Source organism: Drosophila yakuba, chromosome X, assembly GCF_016746365.2.
Source record: "Drosophila yakuba strain Tai18E2 chromosome X, Prin_Dyak_Tai18E2_2.1, whole genome shotgun sequence".
NCBI lineage: Eukaryota > Metazoa > Arthropoda > Insecta > Diptera > Drosophilidae > Drosophila > Drosophila yakuba.
The window spans coordinates 10,756,587-10,775,224 of record NC_052526.2 but is presented as its reverse complement, the minus strand read 5'-3'; the positions used below and the strand labels follow the sequence as shown (position 1 = coordinate 10,775,224).

The window sequence follows — 18,638 nt, the reverse complement described above, 5'->3', positions numbered from 1 at the left end:
AAAAATAAAAACCATATTGCCTTCTCTTTCATTTACGTGCGTCCAAGAAATATTTGATATTAAATAACGATAAATAACAAAATAATCGGTTCAGATCCTTAAAATTGTTTACATTTATTACAAAATTTATTAAACTAAAAACAATAAATCCTAAGACTAATTTTGTTGTATCAAAAGCGATTTTTTTGTTTGTTCTCGGATTGCCAATAAATCGATCAAAATTTATTTTGCCGTTTTCTCTCAAAACCATTTGATCTTCCCTATAATAGAAAAGATATGGCTGGAACAATAAAAAAGACACTGTCATTATTCAACTTGACATAACATTTTTCATAAAAATTTAATACAAACATTAAATTTACAAATATATATATAAAAACAATTCACAATCACATATAAATTTTTATCATTTTCAGATGTTAAATATTTCGATTCGCTATATTCCTCAAAGCAAGGTTACAATTTACTAGTCCAGAGCAAGAAAGCCAAGATCAAAGTTCTTGATGGTTGGTTGGTTGGTTGGTTGGTACAATTACGTTCGCTGTCGCGTTGTCCATTGATCAATCAATCAGCTACGGATGTTTGTACGGCTTGTGGTTGACGGATTTCTGTCCGCATTCGTATTCGTATTCCTATCGTATTGAAGAATATCATCATCTCCGTTCGCATTGCACCTACGTGGTTGGGTCTCTACTTTCTGGGCTCCTTTGCAGTGAAACTCGATCGCATCAATATCATTTGTACTCTCAATGTAAAATTCGTGTCCATGTTCATTGCCTTTGCGGTCGTAGACGATCCTGTTTATATCCGTGCCCACGTTGCCGTCGATCTCGTCATCGGAATTATCACCATCTGTATCTTCGTCTTCGCCAATGTTAAAAATGAATCTTGCATCGCTAGTGGGCTTAGCTGACAAGTTCTTTCGCCTTCCCGACGACGTGTTCGCTATTTTCCTATATCGCACTGAATTTCTGGACACATGGTTGCTATTGCGCTGCTCAAAAAGTACGAAACATTTCGTTATAATGCCATTCAATTACCTCTGCTTCTCGCTTACCTGTAGAACAGCAAAAATTATGGAGAATATTGTTATTATTAGCAGGCATATGGCCACAGCAATGGCTGTGATCGCCGTCAGCGGAGAGTCCAGTCGCAGGACGAACTCCCTGGCATTGCCATCGCTCTCAAAGGATCCGTGCTTGGATTCGCTGCTTTTGTACGCACTCCCGCTGCCAACAACCGTGCGCCTCTTGCCACCCGTCGACGTGGCCTTGCACTCGCCTGAAATGAGTTTCGATTTAAATAACACTATATGCTACTAACACAAATTGAATTGCGTCCTTACCGGTTACTCCGTCGCAATTGCAGCACGCCGCTGACGAAGTCTTTTCGGCCAACGTTTGGTTTTGGCAGCAGGACACGCACTGGCTGTTCAGCTGGTCCAAGTGGAGCGGCGGAACACAGGCCTTGCAGGAGAACTGGCCGGGTCCAAAGCAGGAGCGGCACGAATCGTGGCACGTTTTGCAGGTTGCCGACGTGGTATCGTAATATTGTGAGCTCAGGCACTCCATGCACAGGCCGCCATCGAGCATCGAGTGCGGGGGACACGAAGTGCAGGCCAATGGTCCAGCATCTGGAAACGAAATAGGAGCAAACACATAAACAAGAAAATCGCCAATTAGATAAGCATATCATACCGTTGCACGTCTTGCAGTAATGGTGACACTTCTGGCATCCAAAGTCAGACTTGTAGAAGCCCTCAGGGCACTCGGGATGGCATTCGCCGGCAGCCAGTTGCCATCCAGCCGGGCACTGGACGCACTGGTTGCGCCTCGGCCCGCTGCAGGTGTGGCAGCTCAAATAGCACTTGGCACAAATGCCACGATCGCTGTAGTAACTATAATGACACAAATCAACGGCATACATTGAGCTGCAGCTCCAGGACGCTGGTGGAACTTGTAGAGCTTACCCATCGGCACAGGTGGTGCGGCATTCGCCGTTTTGCAGCTCCAGACCCTTGGAGCAGTTGCTGCAGTTCGTCCGCGAGACGCACTGGCTGCATGTGTGCAGACATGGTGAGCAAAGGGAGCCCGCTTCCATGAAAAAGCCCTCCCTACAGCCGCTCACACAGCGACTCTGTTCCAGCAGTCGATTCGGGGGGCAGGACATGCAGTTCGTATCCGCCGGTCCGTTGCAGCTGCCGCAGGATGCGTGGCACGGGCGGCACTGTCCCTCACTTAAGCTAAAGAACTCCGCTGTAGATGGGAGAGTAATAGGACAAAATATACATAAACGCCATTAATTATAAATAAGGGAAGCTTACGATGCTAAGCAAATATAGTACTGGTTAATCAGCAAGGATATTAACTGCAGCTTAGCGCTTACATTCACTGCAGCCTTCACTGCCGCTCACGATGCACTTGTCCCTCTTGGTCAGCGTCCAGTTTTGAAGGCACTCGGAGCAAACTCCGTTGCTGGTACAGGTCTTACATCCCTCCTGGCAGGGCATGCACTCCAGCCGTTTCTTGTCGGCATAGAATCCGTCCGGACAGCTAATAAGGCATTTGTTTTGCCAGGCATATCGACTCGAGCGGCACGTGATGCAGTCCTGGTCCGTGGGGCCATTGCAGGTGGCGCAAGTCGAGTGGCAGAAGGCACATCTATTTAAGGTTGTGGGATCAACAATATATTTATTCCAGTTGCCATTTATACTCACTTGTTATCCTCCGTTTCGTACGTATCCAAGGGACAGGCCGAGTAGCATTTGTGCTCATGCATGACCAAATGGTGATCACAGCTAGTGCAGTACTCGGGATGGTCCTGGCATGAGGCACAGTTGGGCTCGCAGGGAACGCAGGTTCGGTTCCTGCTGTCTGCAATGGAGATTACAAAGAAATATTGGTTTAACAACAGAATTTATGATATTTGCAGAACAGCGCGTATTACTTTCAAAATATCCGTCCGGGCAGAATTGCAGGCAGACGGCGAGATCGATGACGTGCAGGTGGGCCGGAGCACAGGTGAGGCAGCTGTCGGGTCCGGCGCCAGCGCACGTTTCGCAGGTATCGTGACAGGGCCAGCAGATTCCCACCTGGTTTGGGAAGGAGCGCGGGGGGCAGCGACTTACACAAGTACTGTGAAAAAAGAAAACCATTAGGCCACAGCTTCCCCATTGCATGGTGCACAACTTACTTGTCCAGGCGGTAGTGACTGCATGCAACGCACTGTGTGGGTCCACGGCCATAGCAGCCGGAGGAGTCGCACTCGGCATCGCAGGAGTGCAGGATCTTTTTGTCGCCGTCCCTCGTTTCGGGCGCCACCACCAGTTGGGCAGAAGAGGCGGTAAAACCAAGGGTATCAGCGGATGAACCGGAAGCAATCGAAGCGGTCACATTCTGGCCGTCAAGCGTAGCTGTGGCCGGTTCCGGATCAGAGCCAGCGCTGCTAAAGATGTTCTGGTAGTTAAGGTAACTGGCAAAGCTATCTGTGTTGAAGTTGCCACCCTCGTTGGCAGGCTGGCCAATGTTTGAGGCCGATGGGAAGAGGAATGGATTGGAGCTGCTGGGGCTGCGTAGCTGGGGACTGCTGTTGAGCAGCTCAGACTTGAGCCGCATGGGCTGTGTGGAAGTGCCATAGAATATCAATTGCCACTTGGACAGGATGCCCGGTTGATTGACGCGCCGGCGGCCGCCGTTGATCACCTGCAGGGTCCAGCGGCCCTCCGCCTTCTCGCCCCAAAAGTGAACACTCAGGAAGGGCCAGTCATCGAAATTGGACTTGACAATGTCGCGCGGCCTTTCCAACAACAGGGTACTGGTGGTGCCCATCGGCGAGGTGAGCAGGATGCGGAGATTTCCTCGCGGGAAAAACCGTAGCGTAATCCGACATTGCACATGCTCTAGGTAACGCACTTCGTTGATGGTGCCCGCACAACCATTAACGTCCATATGCGTGGCTAAAGTGTATCCATATGCACCATCTATCTTGCGATCCTCATTGTTTTCTCGCGATTTGCAGATATGCTGCGGCGGCACCGATGTCCACTGCTCCGCCAGCGACACCATTGCTCCAGCATCCATTAATCCGTACCCAAACTTATGGCTGTACTTTCGCTTCACACCGTTCAGCGTCCATCCGTTCTCCCTTTCCAGTGGCGCCGGTCTTGAGGTGTACACCACCAAGTACTGCATGTCGCGCCAAGTCAATTCCGGATTGGCCTCTAGCGCCAGGGCGCAGATGCCGGCTGCCAGTGGTGCCGAAGCCGAAGTGCCCGTATGTTCCACGGTACAGATATGATCGGGCCTCAGGCTGCCGTCCATGTCGACGGTGGCAACGCTCTTGTCATGTCCCGGCGTTCCGGAGCTGTAGGTGGTAGCCAGCGTGGAGGAGCACTCCTCCAGGTACCAGGGTTTGTACCCGGCTTGAGTGGCACTCGAAATGGATAGGGTAAAGATCGAATTGGTGTAGCCATCGCAGTTGCAGGAGTCGGTGTAGCGCCCACCGTTGCCAGAGGCCCAAACGAAAATCGAGCCCTTGCCCTGTCGACCGCTGGTCACTCCGTAGATGAAAGCACGGCGGGCCAACGGACCAGGACCATCAACGGTGGAGCCATCATCCTCCGGTCCCCAGGAAGCGCTGTATATATCGATGTGGGAGGGATTGAGACTCAATGCCTGTGCCTCAACCACATCATTGACCTTTCCGTCCAGCATTCGTACTCCTAATAGCGGACAGTTTAATAGAGTAAAGTTGATACTAACCATGATCACTTACCACCAATGCTGGCATTGTAGGCCACTCCCACTCCGCAATAATTGTTGAATGCCACCGCGGCCACTTCGCCAGCGCATCTGGTTCCGTGTTTGTTGTCACCATTGTCCTGTGGCGTGGGATCCGAATCGTTGCCATTTATGTCGAAAGAGGCTTCGGGGTCCTGTGTTTAAATAGTTTTTTAACAATTAATTGACTTTTTTGTTGAGTGATACTTACATAGTTTTGGGCCAAGTCGGGATGGTTTGTCTGAATGCCGTCGTCCAGAATGGACACAACCACGCCCTTGCCGGTGTAACCCTTTTGCCAGGCGGGGCCCACGTTCATGTCCAAGCCATCCTTGGCGCCGCCATTCTAGAAAGCGATTATCGTGGGATTTAATAGATTGATTGGCGATGAGTAAAAAGTAAGAAAATAAACATATGCAAAAACAGGCAATCACTCAACAAAAAAATCCAAACATTTACAAATTAGGCATGTTAAAAAAGACTATACAATGATAAAGTATTGGAAATCAACATATCGCACGGTTAGTAGCACATAATTGAATGTTTCAACAGAAACTACGCAGATGGGAAAGACAATCGAACTAATGGACTATAAAATATATGGATTCATGAAGCATGCATTTAAATGAGAGATGATTACATACTTTACTCACCAGATACCACTGTTCCTTAAACAACGGATCCGGAAAGATAAAATGCGAGCTGACATCCCGGTACTCCATGCGCTGTGAGTGCGAGGCTAACGAAATCGATTCTGGGGAGAATGAAAGATGCGGATTCGGATCGACAACGTAGCCGCCGTGTTGGCGTAAAAGATTATACGGACTGTAGGTGGGTAAGTCCTGGTAGGGGCCGTCCCTCTTTCGGCGCACCTTCTCGTGCTGCTGTTGCATCCATTTCACCTGTAAGGCAATCAAGACTTGCATGTCTGCTCCAACTGGATAACTGTTGAATAGTACACACCTCGTTCTCTGATTTAAGAGCGCCCTGATGCTTGCGACTGGAGCGCAGCGAACGCTTCGATACATGATGGTGCTGAAACAGGTAGTAGTTGTCCAGGGATCCGATCTAAAATGAAGAAAAAGTGTGAGTCCTAATGCCATTTAGGAGCTGAATGATTGAGGATGTTTACTTACCTGTCCTCTGTTGATAAATCCATGTTTGGAAGCTATAACATCCGCCATTTGCTTGCCAGCTGGAATGTTGACGGCGAACTCATTTGTGTATATCGCCTCCTCGGGAATGCTGAAGGCGCCAAACATATCGACCCCGTCGAAGTCGAGGCTATTCGACTGCTGTTCAAGCGGGTCGACAATTTCATCTTTCGCACTGGCATGTGTGTGAGTATTTTTATAGTTATAATCATATTTGCCGCCGCTAATGGCTTGTGCTTGACCCGCTCTATCACCTCCCGTAAGGCCTGAGTCGACCTTGTGGAGCTCTGTATCATTATGATAATCAACATAAGCATCATCATTAGCAGGTGATGATGGGGAGTTTGTTCTTCTACTGCTGTGCAGCGACGACACATCATATGTGGTGGTCGATGCACTATCGTTGCTGAGTATTCCGGCATAATTCTGAGTCTCACCCGCACTACTCCGCAGAGCACAACTAGTATTTGGGCTTAGGATTACTAAAAATAATACAAAATATATACAGCTCTGTGCCATTCGGTTAATTGTACATAAATAGATTCTATTGAGTTTTGCCGTTGCCGTTTCTGTTGCTCTATGTGTTGCAGTCGTTCCAGGGTCATGGACTCGCATTTGGAGTATCTTCCGCCGTCCGATCTTTCGGTACGTTGGCTCTCCGAGAGATTTGGGACCCCCACAGCGGGAAGGTCGCTTCTTCTCCAAGCCGGACGACCATGGATCTGTGATCTGTGAGGTGGATCCAATTCTACCGATGGTAACTCGGCTGGAACCCGTATTTGACATATTTAACTAAGTTTAGCTAATGGTATTAAGGTAGTTTGATTCTCCCGAAGAGTCCTTTTGCGACGTTTCCCTTTCCTGTTGTCGTACTCATGAATCTATTTTTTTGATATCGTATCTCACGATCTAGTATCTGCAAAAGAGAACACGAAAAAGCACTTCAATTGTAGATTGAATTCGAGTTGGGTGAGAGACCCAAATTAAAACCTTGGACCGGTTAAACGTGGGCTGTTTTATAACCAGAGATGCCAAAATGATTCATATATCACAGATATTTCTGGCCGAAATGGTTTGTGCTTACTTATTAATGAGGTGCCTATTTGCGATGTTCCATTGTTCGTGGGATGACACAACAGAATCATCTGGGGGGAACTACAGGTAAGTGTTAACAATGAGTAAGCCATATATCTCTGTACATGAGGTATATGTATATCTATGTACATATATCCACATATCGTTTGATTCTATTGTTTTCTGCCGGAAAGTTTCCCAAAATGTAAGATGCAATTGGTCTGCCAAATGTGCATTATGCAAGAACCCTTCTAATCATATATCCAACTAACACATTAAGAAACCCGAACTTTTAGTGAACCATATAGCAATTAAAATCACAATGAAACTAAAAAGTTACGAATAAATAAAGGGAAAACTAGATAGTAGTTACTAGCCCTTCAAAAACTGTTTCTTTATATAAAAACACTATTAAATCAGAGGCATAGCCCAAAAACGCAAATTAACGAAGAAATTTAGTTTTATAATCAAACCAATTGGACATTCCCAATGCGTTGCCAATAAGAAAATAATGTATGTATGCCTGCACACGGCGCTGTATGTAAATTCATATTATCGATGTTTAAATTTGTGCACGCTTCTTTAAATTTTTATGGGTGCATACGCATGTATGTATGAATGCATACGTTTATCCCATTTTCCGATGAACATACATAGGATATGTAGTTATGCATGCCAGTGATTGCATAGCTAGACGCAAGTGCAACATAAGAAGGCTATAAAATTATGGCTACACTATCATATCAACAGTATCATATGTACATACAACATCGATTCCGGTTTCTGTTTTACTGTGCCATTCGTCTAAAAACGTATATGGATGTGTTTGCTTGTAAGGAAATACTTCACTTTGCCGAACATAATCCTACAAACATGTTTGTATGTACTTTTGTATGTTTCTGGGCAAGTTCAGCTTGTACATCTCCCATTTTCCACCTCACTCACTCTCGCTGTGATTCCCACACACTTATTTAATCACACATCTCCATATTTAATCACACTAATTTCGCACTGTGTGCACACTATCAACAAAAAAACAACAACAATTAAGCCACCAAGCCAACTTATTTTTGTATGTATACATTTGGGTCTGATAATGTTTGTGTGGCTGTGTGTGTCCGTGGGGCTTTATACACATTTGCAATTTTTATGCGTAAGAGTTGCCATTTCGATGGTGCATACATACATACATAGATACATCACAGATGTATAAAATCACGTAATGCAAGCATGCATTTGTATGCTCTTTGCGTTCATACATACATCATTGTGCATCAGAAATGGCAACAGCGATTCATGTAATCCCAAGCATTATATGTACATACATATTTATGCATATGTTGGCTCAAAGTAGTCACATTTAGAAATAAATCACAGATACACTCTTTAAGCTTTATTTATTTATTGTTAAATCAATGCAATGCAATGCAAGCGCAATCGAACAGACTGAAAACGGAAACTGAGACTTGAAAAGCGAAAGAGAACGCGTGCTTACCATGCGTACATACAATATAGGAACTAGCCGAAAGCCGAAAGACCAAAAAGCCGACCGAACGAACAAGCGACGCAACCTCGACTGCGCTCCAGCTTAAACTGAACTTTATTTTGAAGTTAATACATATAGCCAACGTTGGTTGTTTCTTTCTCGCTGGATTTGTGCTAACCGCATACACAAACACACGCCAAGTATTAACACACGTACAAACATACATACAATCGTGCAATCAAACATTCGTACATTGGCAAGAGTACGTATGTATGTATGTTTTTACATAAAGCACAGCTTTTGGAGCTTTCAAAACAAAATGCAAAACATAACACGCAACCGTGCTGTAACAATAAAAAAAAGAGAAATATCAACTATTACGTACGCACGCATACACCGACGTGCATTTCGTACCACAGCCGATGATAAATACACATTTAAGACGTGTTTCGATAGGAAACTGAAACTTTCGTGCAAGCCAAGTACATACATACACACAAACCGCTGGAAGCTTGTCCATCCATCCATACATACGTATGTATGTAACGTACATACATACGTGCGAAGACGCTCTCTAAGCGCTGACATTCAAACAAGAGATAACATTTAGCGGCAGCGCAAGGTTTTCGTTGTTATTGGTTAGCCGAGATTAGCGTTTCCATTTTCCGCTTTTTTTATGACCCGAAAAACAAATGAATCCAGTCGTACAAAATCCCCCGTAAATATGTTTGCATGTATGTATATAAGCCTGAGATTTTGGCAAATCCGAAATGTATGTATATATGCATTTTAAGCCCCGGTATTCACACACACACGCAAATACAAATAGATGCGAAGGCAACGCGCTACTTTTTAATATCTGCTGCTTCGCCATTAAACAATTATTAGCAGTTAGGACAGGTTATGGTTGTTTCCAATGGGAAGTAATACACAAACCTTAAGCAGACGCAAATTGAAGGTACACTGTAATAAAACCGCACTGGAAATAACATTATAATGAAGTCCTATTTAATTTAGGCTTATCGGCGCATTATTTTATGTTGCCGGAAATATGGCAAGCCATTAAGTCAAGCTGGTTTCGCCATAAAATAAATAAAAAAATTAATAGCTTGCCTGTTATTCAGCTATATTAAATTATAAGCTTTCTTTTTGCTTGCTCTTTATAGTTTTAAATGCCAGTTATCCTGCGTAAAATGCAGTTGAAATATATTTTTAGATCAGTTTTGCAGTGTTGCCAGATTGGTATCATAAGTAAACAGCCGGTGATTAATACCGTTAAATAATATTATTTACACGTTAAATTAAAGCAGTAGGTAGACAAATTAAGTGATGTTATTTATTTTAATTAATTTGTTTTGATACTTTTTAAATCAGCTCTTCATTTCAGCCCATCGCAGGTCCGTCCCAAATAATTATAAAACAATTGGCCAAATGAAATTGTATATGCATTTTTTAATAATATTTTATCCAGCTGAGTGTGGTTTTTAAAGTTGCCACCAACAATTTGTACAATTTTTGTATAAAGCACATCAGACGAGAACTGTTCCAATATGAAAGCCATTATATGCGAATCCAAATCTGGTAGGGTGATGTTTGAGGTAGTGCCATTTATAGGATCGTCAAGACGTTTGATCTCCTGCAAACATAAACTGGATTAGTCAACAATTCTGGTTTGAGTATTTTGATAATGCAGCTCAGTTAAGGAAGTGCTGCATAATAAATACAAAAAAAAAATAAACGGAAAATCGACAACAGGCCCACGTTGCAGGGTCTCTTAGAACCAAGCAACGTTGATCGAACAATGCTAATTTTCTTTAAGAAACACTTTATAGCTTAAAAGTGCTGGAGGCTTTTTAACATAGATTACCTGATTTAAGTTAGCGCTTTGCTGCCAGTCGATTTGGACTTCATTTGCGAGCAAAGACACCGTATTGCGATCTTGAAAATATATCATCTTCGGCCAAAGCTGAAGAGTTTCATCGAAAAAACAGCTAATCGCTGGCTCGAACCCAAAAATCCACACGCAAATATTTTAGAAAGAATCTCATCCACAAAACAAACATTTTAATTTATATTTCAGTCGCTACAATTTAGTAGATATTTTATATAGCCAGTCTTAGGCAATAATCTATTTTCGATTGAATGCATTAAAATAAATAAACATACTCGTACTTGATTATCGTATGTTTGATTGATCGCCGAACGCATTTTATTACAGTACTACATAACCAAAGTATTTCTGTATATTAATATACATATAATGCATATTTAAATGCAATACATTTAGTTGTGAGTTATCCAACTGATTTAAGAACATTAATCTATGATTTGATATATAAATATATCGATTTAAATGCGTCAAAGAACAAGTTCGCACCAATTCAGATAAACTTTTCATTTGTGAGCTTATAGAAGCAGTCATTCCATATTAAAAAAAATTCAAAACCGACTACCCACCATTTATTATAAAAAAAAATCACAAATAAAATGCTTTACCAATTTACTTTTTGAGACGGAAACCATCCAGTTTTGTAGTTTTAAACCTTTGAAGTAAGTCTGAATCACTGTTTTGTTTTTAGGAAGTTAGAAGAAAAGATTAGTAACTTAACAGATATCCGTTGCCAATTCCTACTTCAATTTGGACGTGTTTTATCCATTTAACCATTATTTTCGTTATAAACATAGATTACTCTTGACATTCGCCCACTAATGTGCTGATGTGCATTATTTTGCATAATTTAGGCGTATGATAATGAACTTGGCTGAAAGTTTCATGTTTCAATCAATATGAATGGCCACAACATATTGCTTTAAAACATTTAATAATCATTCATTGATGTTTTTTTTTGTGATAAAATTATACAATAGGCGAGAAGCAGTAGCGGTTAGATGTTTTATAAACGTATAGTTTATTGAAACCAGTATTGTTTTGAAAGATTGGAAGGAGGAGACAAATGAGAAATAAGCGAGGGAAAAGCTACTACTCCCTAAGGTCGAAAGGTAGTATACCCTACATTTCAGCAAAATGCACCCGAAGTTCAGGCCTCTTCAAAATAAATTGTGTAAGAGTACAGCAAAGCTGCTCATTGTGAGAAGAAATCGATTTTGATCCCCAAATGTATAGTTGTGCCATAAAAGACATTATCCCAAAAGTGCAAATATTAATCGTGTTCACAATATTACACCAAGTGCAATAGAGCGACGTTCCGTCTAAAAAGATTCCAATGTCATTGTACATGCAATACGATGCAAGTCATCATACATTCATTAAATAAACCTGTAAAAGAACTTGAATATGAAAATAATTAAATTATTTAAGCTGTATGGAGGTAAATTAATAAAAATTTCACAAGGGCAGGCATTACCTTTTCCCAATCGCCATGGCATTGAAATATTCATCCTTCTCAGAGAGCATTTTTCATGGGAAATCGCGAGACGTTGTTTTATTAACCCACATTCCTCATTTCACAATACCCCCCTTTTTTCCCATAAACCACAATAACTACACAAATTTATCGCCTTTGATTGCTAAAAACCATATGCAATGCCTTGTTCTTCATAACCGATTTTCAGCCAAATAAATATTACGATGCGAGAGTAAAACATTTCTCAAATGTTAACAATACTGTGCCCAACTTGTTGGTCAATTGGTAGTCAAAACCAGCAACCCATCCGATAGTTTAGTTTTATCTTGGAAGTCTATATACTTGTTACTTGCGGAGTAACAGAGTATACTAGATTTGTTGATATCTGTAATTAATTGAGATGGGGATTTCTTGTCGACTCGACTGTCTGTCCGTATCTTGAGCGAAACTATAGATTAAAATTTAGATTAAGCAGACAGATTCCAGATGGCTGAGCAGCGCGGAAATAGTCCCTGCTGCTTGTATACCATAAAACCCCTAAATATACAGGGTGTTTTATAGTCGAGGTACTCGAATACAGCGTTCGTTAAAACTAAAAAAAAAATACTGGCCCGAATAAATTGTTGAAATAACAATCGTTAAGTTAAATTGCTATGGTGAGATGCTGTCTAAGAATTCTTTCCATTGATGCGTTGCAACTTGTGACAAAAATACTTTCTGTAAGGGTATAAGAATATTAATATGATAAGTACAGGTAAATCCCGAATAACATAAGTTGACATCTTCATTCCAATATGACATTGTAACGTTCGCATGGGAACTTTGGAAGTCCATTTCGGTTTATTTTTCATCCCGGCAAAATTAAAAAAATGAAAGAGATGCTATACACGGCATTGTTTATTAATTTATTAAAATTATTAATTTTCTGTGCCAACACCCAGAATTAATCAAAATGTAAATATTTCATGTTTGATTTCAAAGATCAGTGTTTGTTTGATTAAAAAGTAGTCTTTTCCATATTCTAATATATATATATTAAAATGATTTGTATGACAATTAATAACATCTACATTTAATTTGCTGCTGTGTGGGTCTGCCTATGTATTTTTAAGCAACATGAAAGGTTAAAGGATATAAAACACAAACACAGTGTTTGTGTTAACATAGAAATCAGCAATTTTTCATAGCGGTCTGGGATTTTGCAAGAAAACGGCGTAGATGACCAAAATCTAGGTCTAGGAATGAAGTGTTTTCCAGTAGCATCCAAAATCGGCGAGAAATGTATCCATTGAATGTTTTTCCCTTACATTTTCCCCAATCACGAAAATCATTTCCCGAAAATTCCATTTACTAAAATACTCAGCTTTGATAAATATTTCTACCTATTTGGTAGAATAGCAAGGATAGTTTACAAAAAAAAAAAGGGTAGGAGACAAAAATTAACATAAATAAACATATAAAAAAATGTAACAAAAAGCAAAATAAAATGATTACCAAACTTAATGTTAGAAATGCGGAAAAAGTTCTTATTTTCCAGATCAATAGTTAAAATTGACAAAAATGTACAGAAAATTATATGTAATTTAGACTGAAGAAATTTTTAGTCTTGTAATTGACTACTTCCAGAAACAAAGTTGTTAATCATAAATTAATGAAGGGATCAACAAAATACTGGGAATGCTTAAAATATTTCTGCACAACCTAAAGATCCATTAGTGGACATCGAATGAGATGAAGGATCCAGACCAGATCAAGTCCATGCGCTCATCCGGAATACTCACCAGATTCTCGAAGTATTTTTTTACGTTTTTGAATTATTTTATATTTTGTTTTATGATCAAATAAGTCGATTAGCAATATATCTTTATATATATTTCATTTGAATGATGGACAAAAAAGAATTAAATTACTGGAGAATGTAGTCGACACATACATAATCTTAAATTATAGATATGAATAAGCATATGTACGTAATGATTTCGTTTTTTGGTGCAGCGTTGCACCTATAAGCAATCATTTTGGGATTCAAATTGTATAATATTTTGTAAGGTTCATCCTTTGCGTGTCATTACTCATAGTTTGTTAGTTGCCTCTAAAATGTATGACCGATAGACGATTGATAATATTTGACTAAATATTAAATCAAATCATATTTGGGTGCATTCGACAAGACGATCCTTTTAAGCAAGTTCGTTCTGTTTGCTCGCAAGCGAACAAAGTTAAAATGTGAAATGTTATTAATATTTGAGAGTACGTCAAATCTCATCCTCATATGTTTGATTGATCCAGTGTCTAAAAACGTCGTCGTCCCCATGGGACATTATTTCCTCCGCCATTATTTCCACGTTGATTGCCGCCTTGGTTCATATTGTTAACCCCAAATTCAAAAGCGAAGGAGTCCTATTCAAGCAAGGAAATACAAGTGTTCAATTGAGTGTTGCATTAGCCATGTGGAGCCCAATTCAAAAAGAGGGGAATTATGTTATATTTGTGTCTGTGGCCCCACCACACCCAATCCCATTATTAAATAACTAACCGCAAATTCCCAAAACGAATATACCGATCAAATCACGATTCCCAACTTCTGATTCGTATGCACAAGGAGTTGACTTTGTTTACAAGCACTTTAAGCACAATAAATTAATGAGTTTTATGATTAAACATGTTAATCACAACGCAAAATAAAATACATATAAAAATCCTAAATGTATCCCACAATATATATAATTTATATTTTTCCCAACCTGCAGATATAAACGAAATGGCTGATGAAAGCAGCTATCAGAGATTATTTATAACTCTTTTCTATTTAAGCAACTCGCATAGTTTTATATGGTTTCAAGATTCACCTTTGAGCAGATGGACCTTAGACGAAGAAGCTATAACTGCTGTCATACGAAACACTCCAACGATTTCGACAGATTTACTTATTAGATGATAACACAACTTTGATCTGAGGTTTTAATACTTAACCTCTAGTTAAGAATGAGAAGTGCTACCACAATTCACAAACCCAAGAGTTAAACTTGCATTTCGATGATCCCTAGCTTTAAGAATAAAGATGGTGAATTATTTCGCGGCGAATAGCGACATCTTTTGACTTTTCATTATTTTTCAGCCACCCAAAACATATAGAGTTTATAAGAGAAGATAAGTATGCGAATCCCAGTTTTGAAGTTTGATTTACAGAAATAATTGCAAAAGCATCAGCGCATTTAAAGAATAATCCTCCTGTGTTACATTTAATAAAGTTGCTACCCGCCCCTTTTATAATGTTATTAGAATCTCTACATTCTCCCCGAAAAACGGTTATAACTTTTCGAAATTGACCCGATCTGGAGAATTGCCCGAGAAGTATGTAATTTATATGAATTTTCATAAAGTATATTATGTATTGGGTTATAGACAGTCGTTCAACCACAAATCTGGTGGCACTGAATATTTCGTTGTATAGTATTTTGGACTTGGACATACCTGTGTGTTGGGGCCAGAATTGTTTCCAATCATTGTGGAATTGTTGTTGTTATTGCCTATTGCAAAAGCAAATATCGGTTATATTAAAAGAGGATCATTGAAAAATAGATATTAAATCGCATACCTCTAAAAACTTCAAATGGCGAATTGCTGTTTCCGCCGAAGTTGTCAAAACTGGAGTTGTTGCCGCCGCCTCCAAATCCCTCCTGCTGATCCAGCAACGAGTTAAGCTGCTGCGCCTTCATAAACAGTGTTTCCTGCTGCCGACGGAGTATGTCCTCCTCCTGCCGATTCATATGGCTCTGCATCTCGGTCTGATGGCGTCGCATTGTCTCCTCCTCGCGCTTGCGCATCTCCTCGGCCTGCTTCTCGCGCAACTCCCACTCCAATTTCTTGCGCTCGTTGTCCACTTCGCGTTTTCGTAGCTCTGGAAGATAAATGTATGTATTTAATAGAGAAGAAATTCATTTTAGATCGCCCGAAGATTTCTGATAGCTGACATTTAAGCAGCAATTTAAATATGTTGCGCTAACCATTTTAACACTTTATTTGTATTATTACTATGGGCAAATTGTTAAAATAGCATTGGTCTTTGGAAAATCTGATTAAATCGTGGCATATACTAACCTTGACGCAACAGTTCAGTTTCTTGTTCATAGCGAGCGTACTCCATCTGAGCCTCCAACTTGTCCTCCTCCATTTTCAGCTCGCGTTTGAGTGCGTCCTGCTTGGTTTTGAACAAATTGTGGAGCTGCTTCCAGCGCGATCCGTACTCGTGCTCAAACGAATTGGGATCGGCGAAGCGGGGACCAATGCTCCGCTCCTGGTTAAAGTCGGGCATCTTCTTGTTGAACGCCTTCTCCGGCAGTCCGTCGGTGTCGTCGTTCACCTCCATCGGGTCCACCAGGCACGGCCGTAGGGAGGCAGTCAGAAAGAAGCATTTCTCATTGCACAATCGCAGGCAGGCGCTGGCGGATGACTTCTTGGCAAACTCAACTATACCCTCGCCCATATGCTTGCCACGATCGTCGACGGTGATGCTAGCCCTCTCGATCGGACCGAAGATTTCGAAGGACTTGTACAGCAGCTCGTTGGACACAAACGGTGTGAGATTGCTCACCCGCAAAATGGTGGCATTGGGTGCGAATCGTACCCGCAACTGGCGACCTTTTCGCATCGATCCGTCCAGGGCGCGTTTGGCCTTCTCGGCATTGGGATGATAGTCGACCTTTAGGAATGTAAAGTTCTTATCCAGGTTCGAGAATATCTCGCTGATCTCGCCATATGGCTTGAACATCTCGCGCAGCTCATCGTCGGTGATGTCATTGGTCAGGTTGCCCACATAGAGACGATTTCGTCCAGAGAACTTGGTCTCCGTGGGCACTTCTACCGGTTCCAGCTCAAAGGTTGGTCCAGACAGGCCGCGCGACCGCTGGGTAATGAAGAAGTCCTCACCGCCGCGCGGACCACCACCACCTCCACCACCCATATTGGTGTTGTTCATCATACCACCAGGACCTCCGCTAGGCCGTGGACCACCACGGTTTCTGTTGTCACGCTGCTGGTTCTGCGGACCTCCGGAGAAACCGCCACCTTGATTGTTACCAACGTTGCGACCTCTAAATCCTTGACCATTTCCCTGATTTCCTGGTCCTCCTTGATTTCCTTGGCCTCCTTGATTTCCTTGGCCTCCTTGATTGCCTGCTCCTCCTTGATTTCCTTGATTGCCAGGTCCTCCTTGATTTCCTTGACCATGGACTTGATTTTGGTTTTGCCCTTGCCGTTGATTTTGGCCCTTGTTGGCGTTCTGATTCGCTTGATTTTGGCCAGCAGCTGCAGTTTGCGGTTCATTGTTCTTAGCAGGTGCATTAGCACCGACCGCCTTTGACGTTTCGTTATTGGGTTTTTGCTATATTTGTGTTATACAGTTGAATAAGTACAAAATGAGATTGGTATGTGAGCCACATCTGGAGTACCGTCAATTCAATCTAGCCAAAGACGTGCAAGTTACACAATTTGGATACGAACTGATGTAACATCGATTGAATTGGTGCTACAGACGGGCCACTAAAACGTAGAGGTATTTACTATCCCCCCATATAAATGCAGTTTTTTTTTATACATGTACAGCAGATACAGCATTAATATGTGATAAGCTTACAAGCCCTAGCAGCTAAGGGATAGAGGTCAACAGATGCTAGATTATAATGTATACAATTCACAATCTCTTGCTGGTTGTTATAAAAACTATCTAGCACCAATTATCCGATTGATTTTATGCTTTAACTGCCAGGGTAAACAGGTTATAGACTAAGGTAAGCAATTTGCGCAATTTTACTATTTGTAGTTCAATAAGCACGCGATAGTTTTGGATCCTAGCAAAGTCTACTATACGAGTCAAAATTGGTTGTGGTTAATCAATTTTTCAATAAGCAAACCATTAAGCAAACCATTATAAAATATGTCACTTTTTTTTATTTAGAAAAGTCGCACATATACATATATGAACTTATGTATTTACATTCACCTGCATATTTGGCTACAAATGTTCATTTTGTATGTATTCGATACAAATACACACACATATGATCGCTAAATAATTGCACATTTGTACATAAATAAATTTGCAACAATTATCAGTAACGGCAATAATATGCATGTATGTATACGTTTGTTTCAATATGTATGTGGCAAGTACACCCGAAAAAAGTGAATAATACCTAATATTTGTATACAACTAAGTTCCCGGCAATCTAATCAAATATATTAAATTAAGATAACTTACATTGGCATTGTTAGTGCCTGGAAAAGTCCGGTTTTGATTTCCAGCCCGATTGTTGTTGTTGTTGCGATTGCGGTTTCCAGCGAACCCACCCTTGTTGTTTCCAAAGTTCTTATTTTGATTGGGGCCACCAGCTGCACCACCACCACCATTTTGATTTTGGTTCTGGTTCTGATTCTGGGCATTTGGACCACCGAATCTCGACTTCTTTTCAGCCGGGCATCCATCCACGGAATCATTTTGTTTTTGAGCATTGTGCTTTCCGAGATTTTTGTTGGCCTGCTGATTTCCCCGCTGCTGGCGTTGGGGCAACGGTTGTGTGGCGTTATTGTCCTGTTTCCCCGCACTTTCCATTTTATTAATATTATATCCTTTTTTTGTATTAAAACAGTGCTTGCTACAACTCTTTGACAACTGTCCTCAAAATTGAAAAACTGAATGTAAAGGAACAAAGCACTTGAAACGATTAGACGTATACAGCAAAGGTGGTGGCACAATGCCGATTTTGGTCTGTGTGAAATGGAA

At 41.3% G+C, this 18,638-nt stretch overlaps 2 protein-coding genes across 7 annotated transcripts; both read right to left on the bottom strand.

Annotated features, from left to right (window-relative positions):
• Positions 1 to 309: 309 nt before the first annotated feature.
• LOC6524963 (furin-like protease 2) lies at positions 310 to 8,653 on the bottom strand. Of its 6 annotated transcripts, none has more exons than XM_015190509.3 (16): positions 8,502 to 8,653; positions 5,915 to 6,848; positions 5,742 to 5,846; positions 5,605 to 5,680; positions 5,423 to 5,532; positions 4,990 to 5,124; positions 4,774 to 4,933; positions 3,193 to 4,720; positions 2,947 to 3,134; positions 2,717 to 2,873; positions 2,386 to 2,660; positions 1,970 to 2,255; positions 1,698 to 1,897; positions 1,346 to 1,633; positions 1,058 to 1,281; positions 310 to 994 (listed from the first exon to the last, which is right to left on the bottom strand). In XM_015190509.3, the coding sequence occupies exons 2-16, from the start codon at positions 6,716 to 6,718 to the stop codon at positions 569 to 571; spliced, it is 4,962 nt and encodes a 1,653-aa protein (XP_015045995.1). In that variant the 5' UTR covers positions 6,719 to 6,848; positions 8,502 to 8,653; the 3' UTR covers positions 310 to 568. The 6 variants fall into 6 exon arrangements, with proteins under 6 accessions (XP_015045995.1, XP_015045993.1, XP_015045996.1 ...); XM_015190507.3 differs by having other exon boundaries at positions 5,432 to 5,532; XM_015190510.3 differs by having other exon boundaries at positions 5,423 to 5,680.
• Positions 8,654 to 9,924: 1,271 nt separating this feature from the next.
• Positions 9,925 to 18,558, bottom strand: LOC6524962 (protein no-on-transient A). Its single transcript, XM_002100766.4, has 5 exons — positions 18,117 to 18,558; positions 15,959 to 17,240; positions 15,456 to 15,758; positions 15,332 to 15,387; positions 9,925 to 14,257 (listed from the first exon to the last, which is right to left on the bottom strand). The coding sequence occupies exons 1-5, from the start codon at positions 18,465 to 18,467 to the stop codon at positions 14,150 to 14,152; spliced, it is 2,100 nt and encodes a 699-aa protein (XP_002100802.1). The 5' UTR covers positions 18,468 to 18,558; the 3' UTR covers positions 9,925 to 14,149.
• Positions 18,559 to 18,638: the final 80 nt, after the last annotated feature.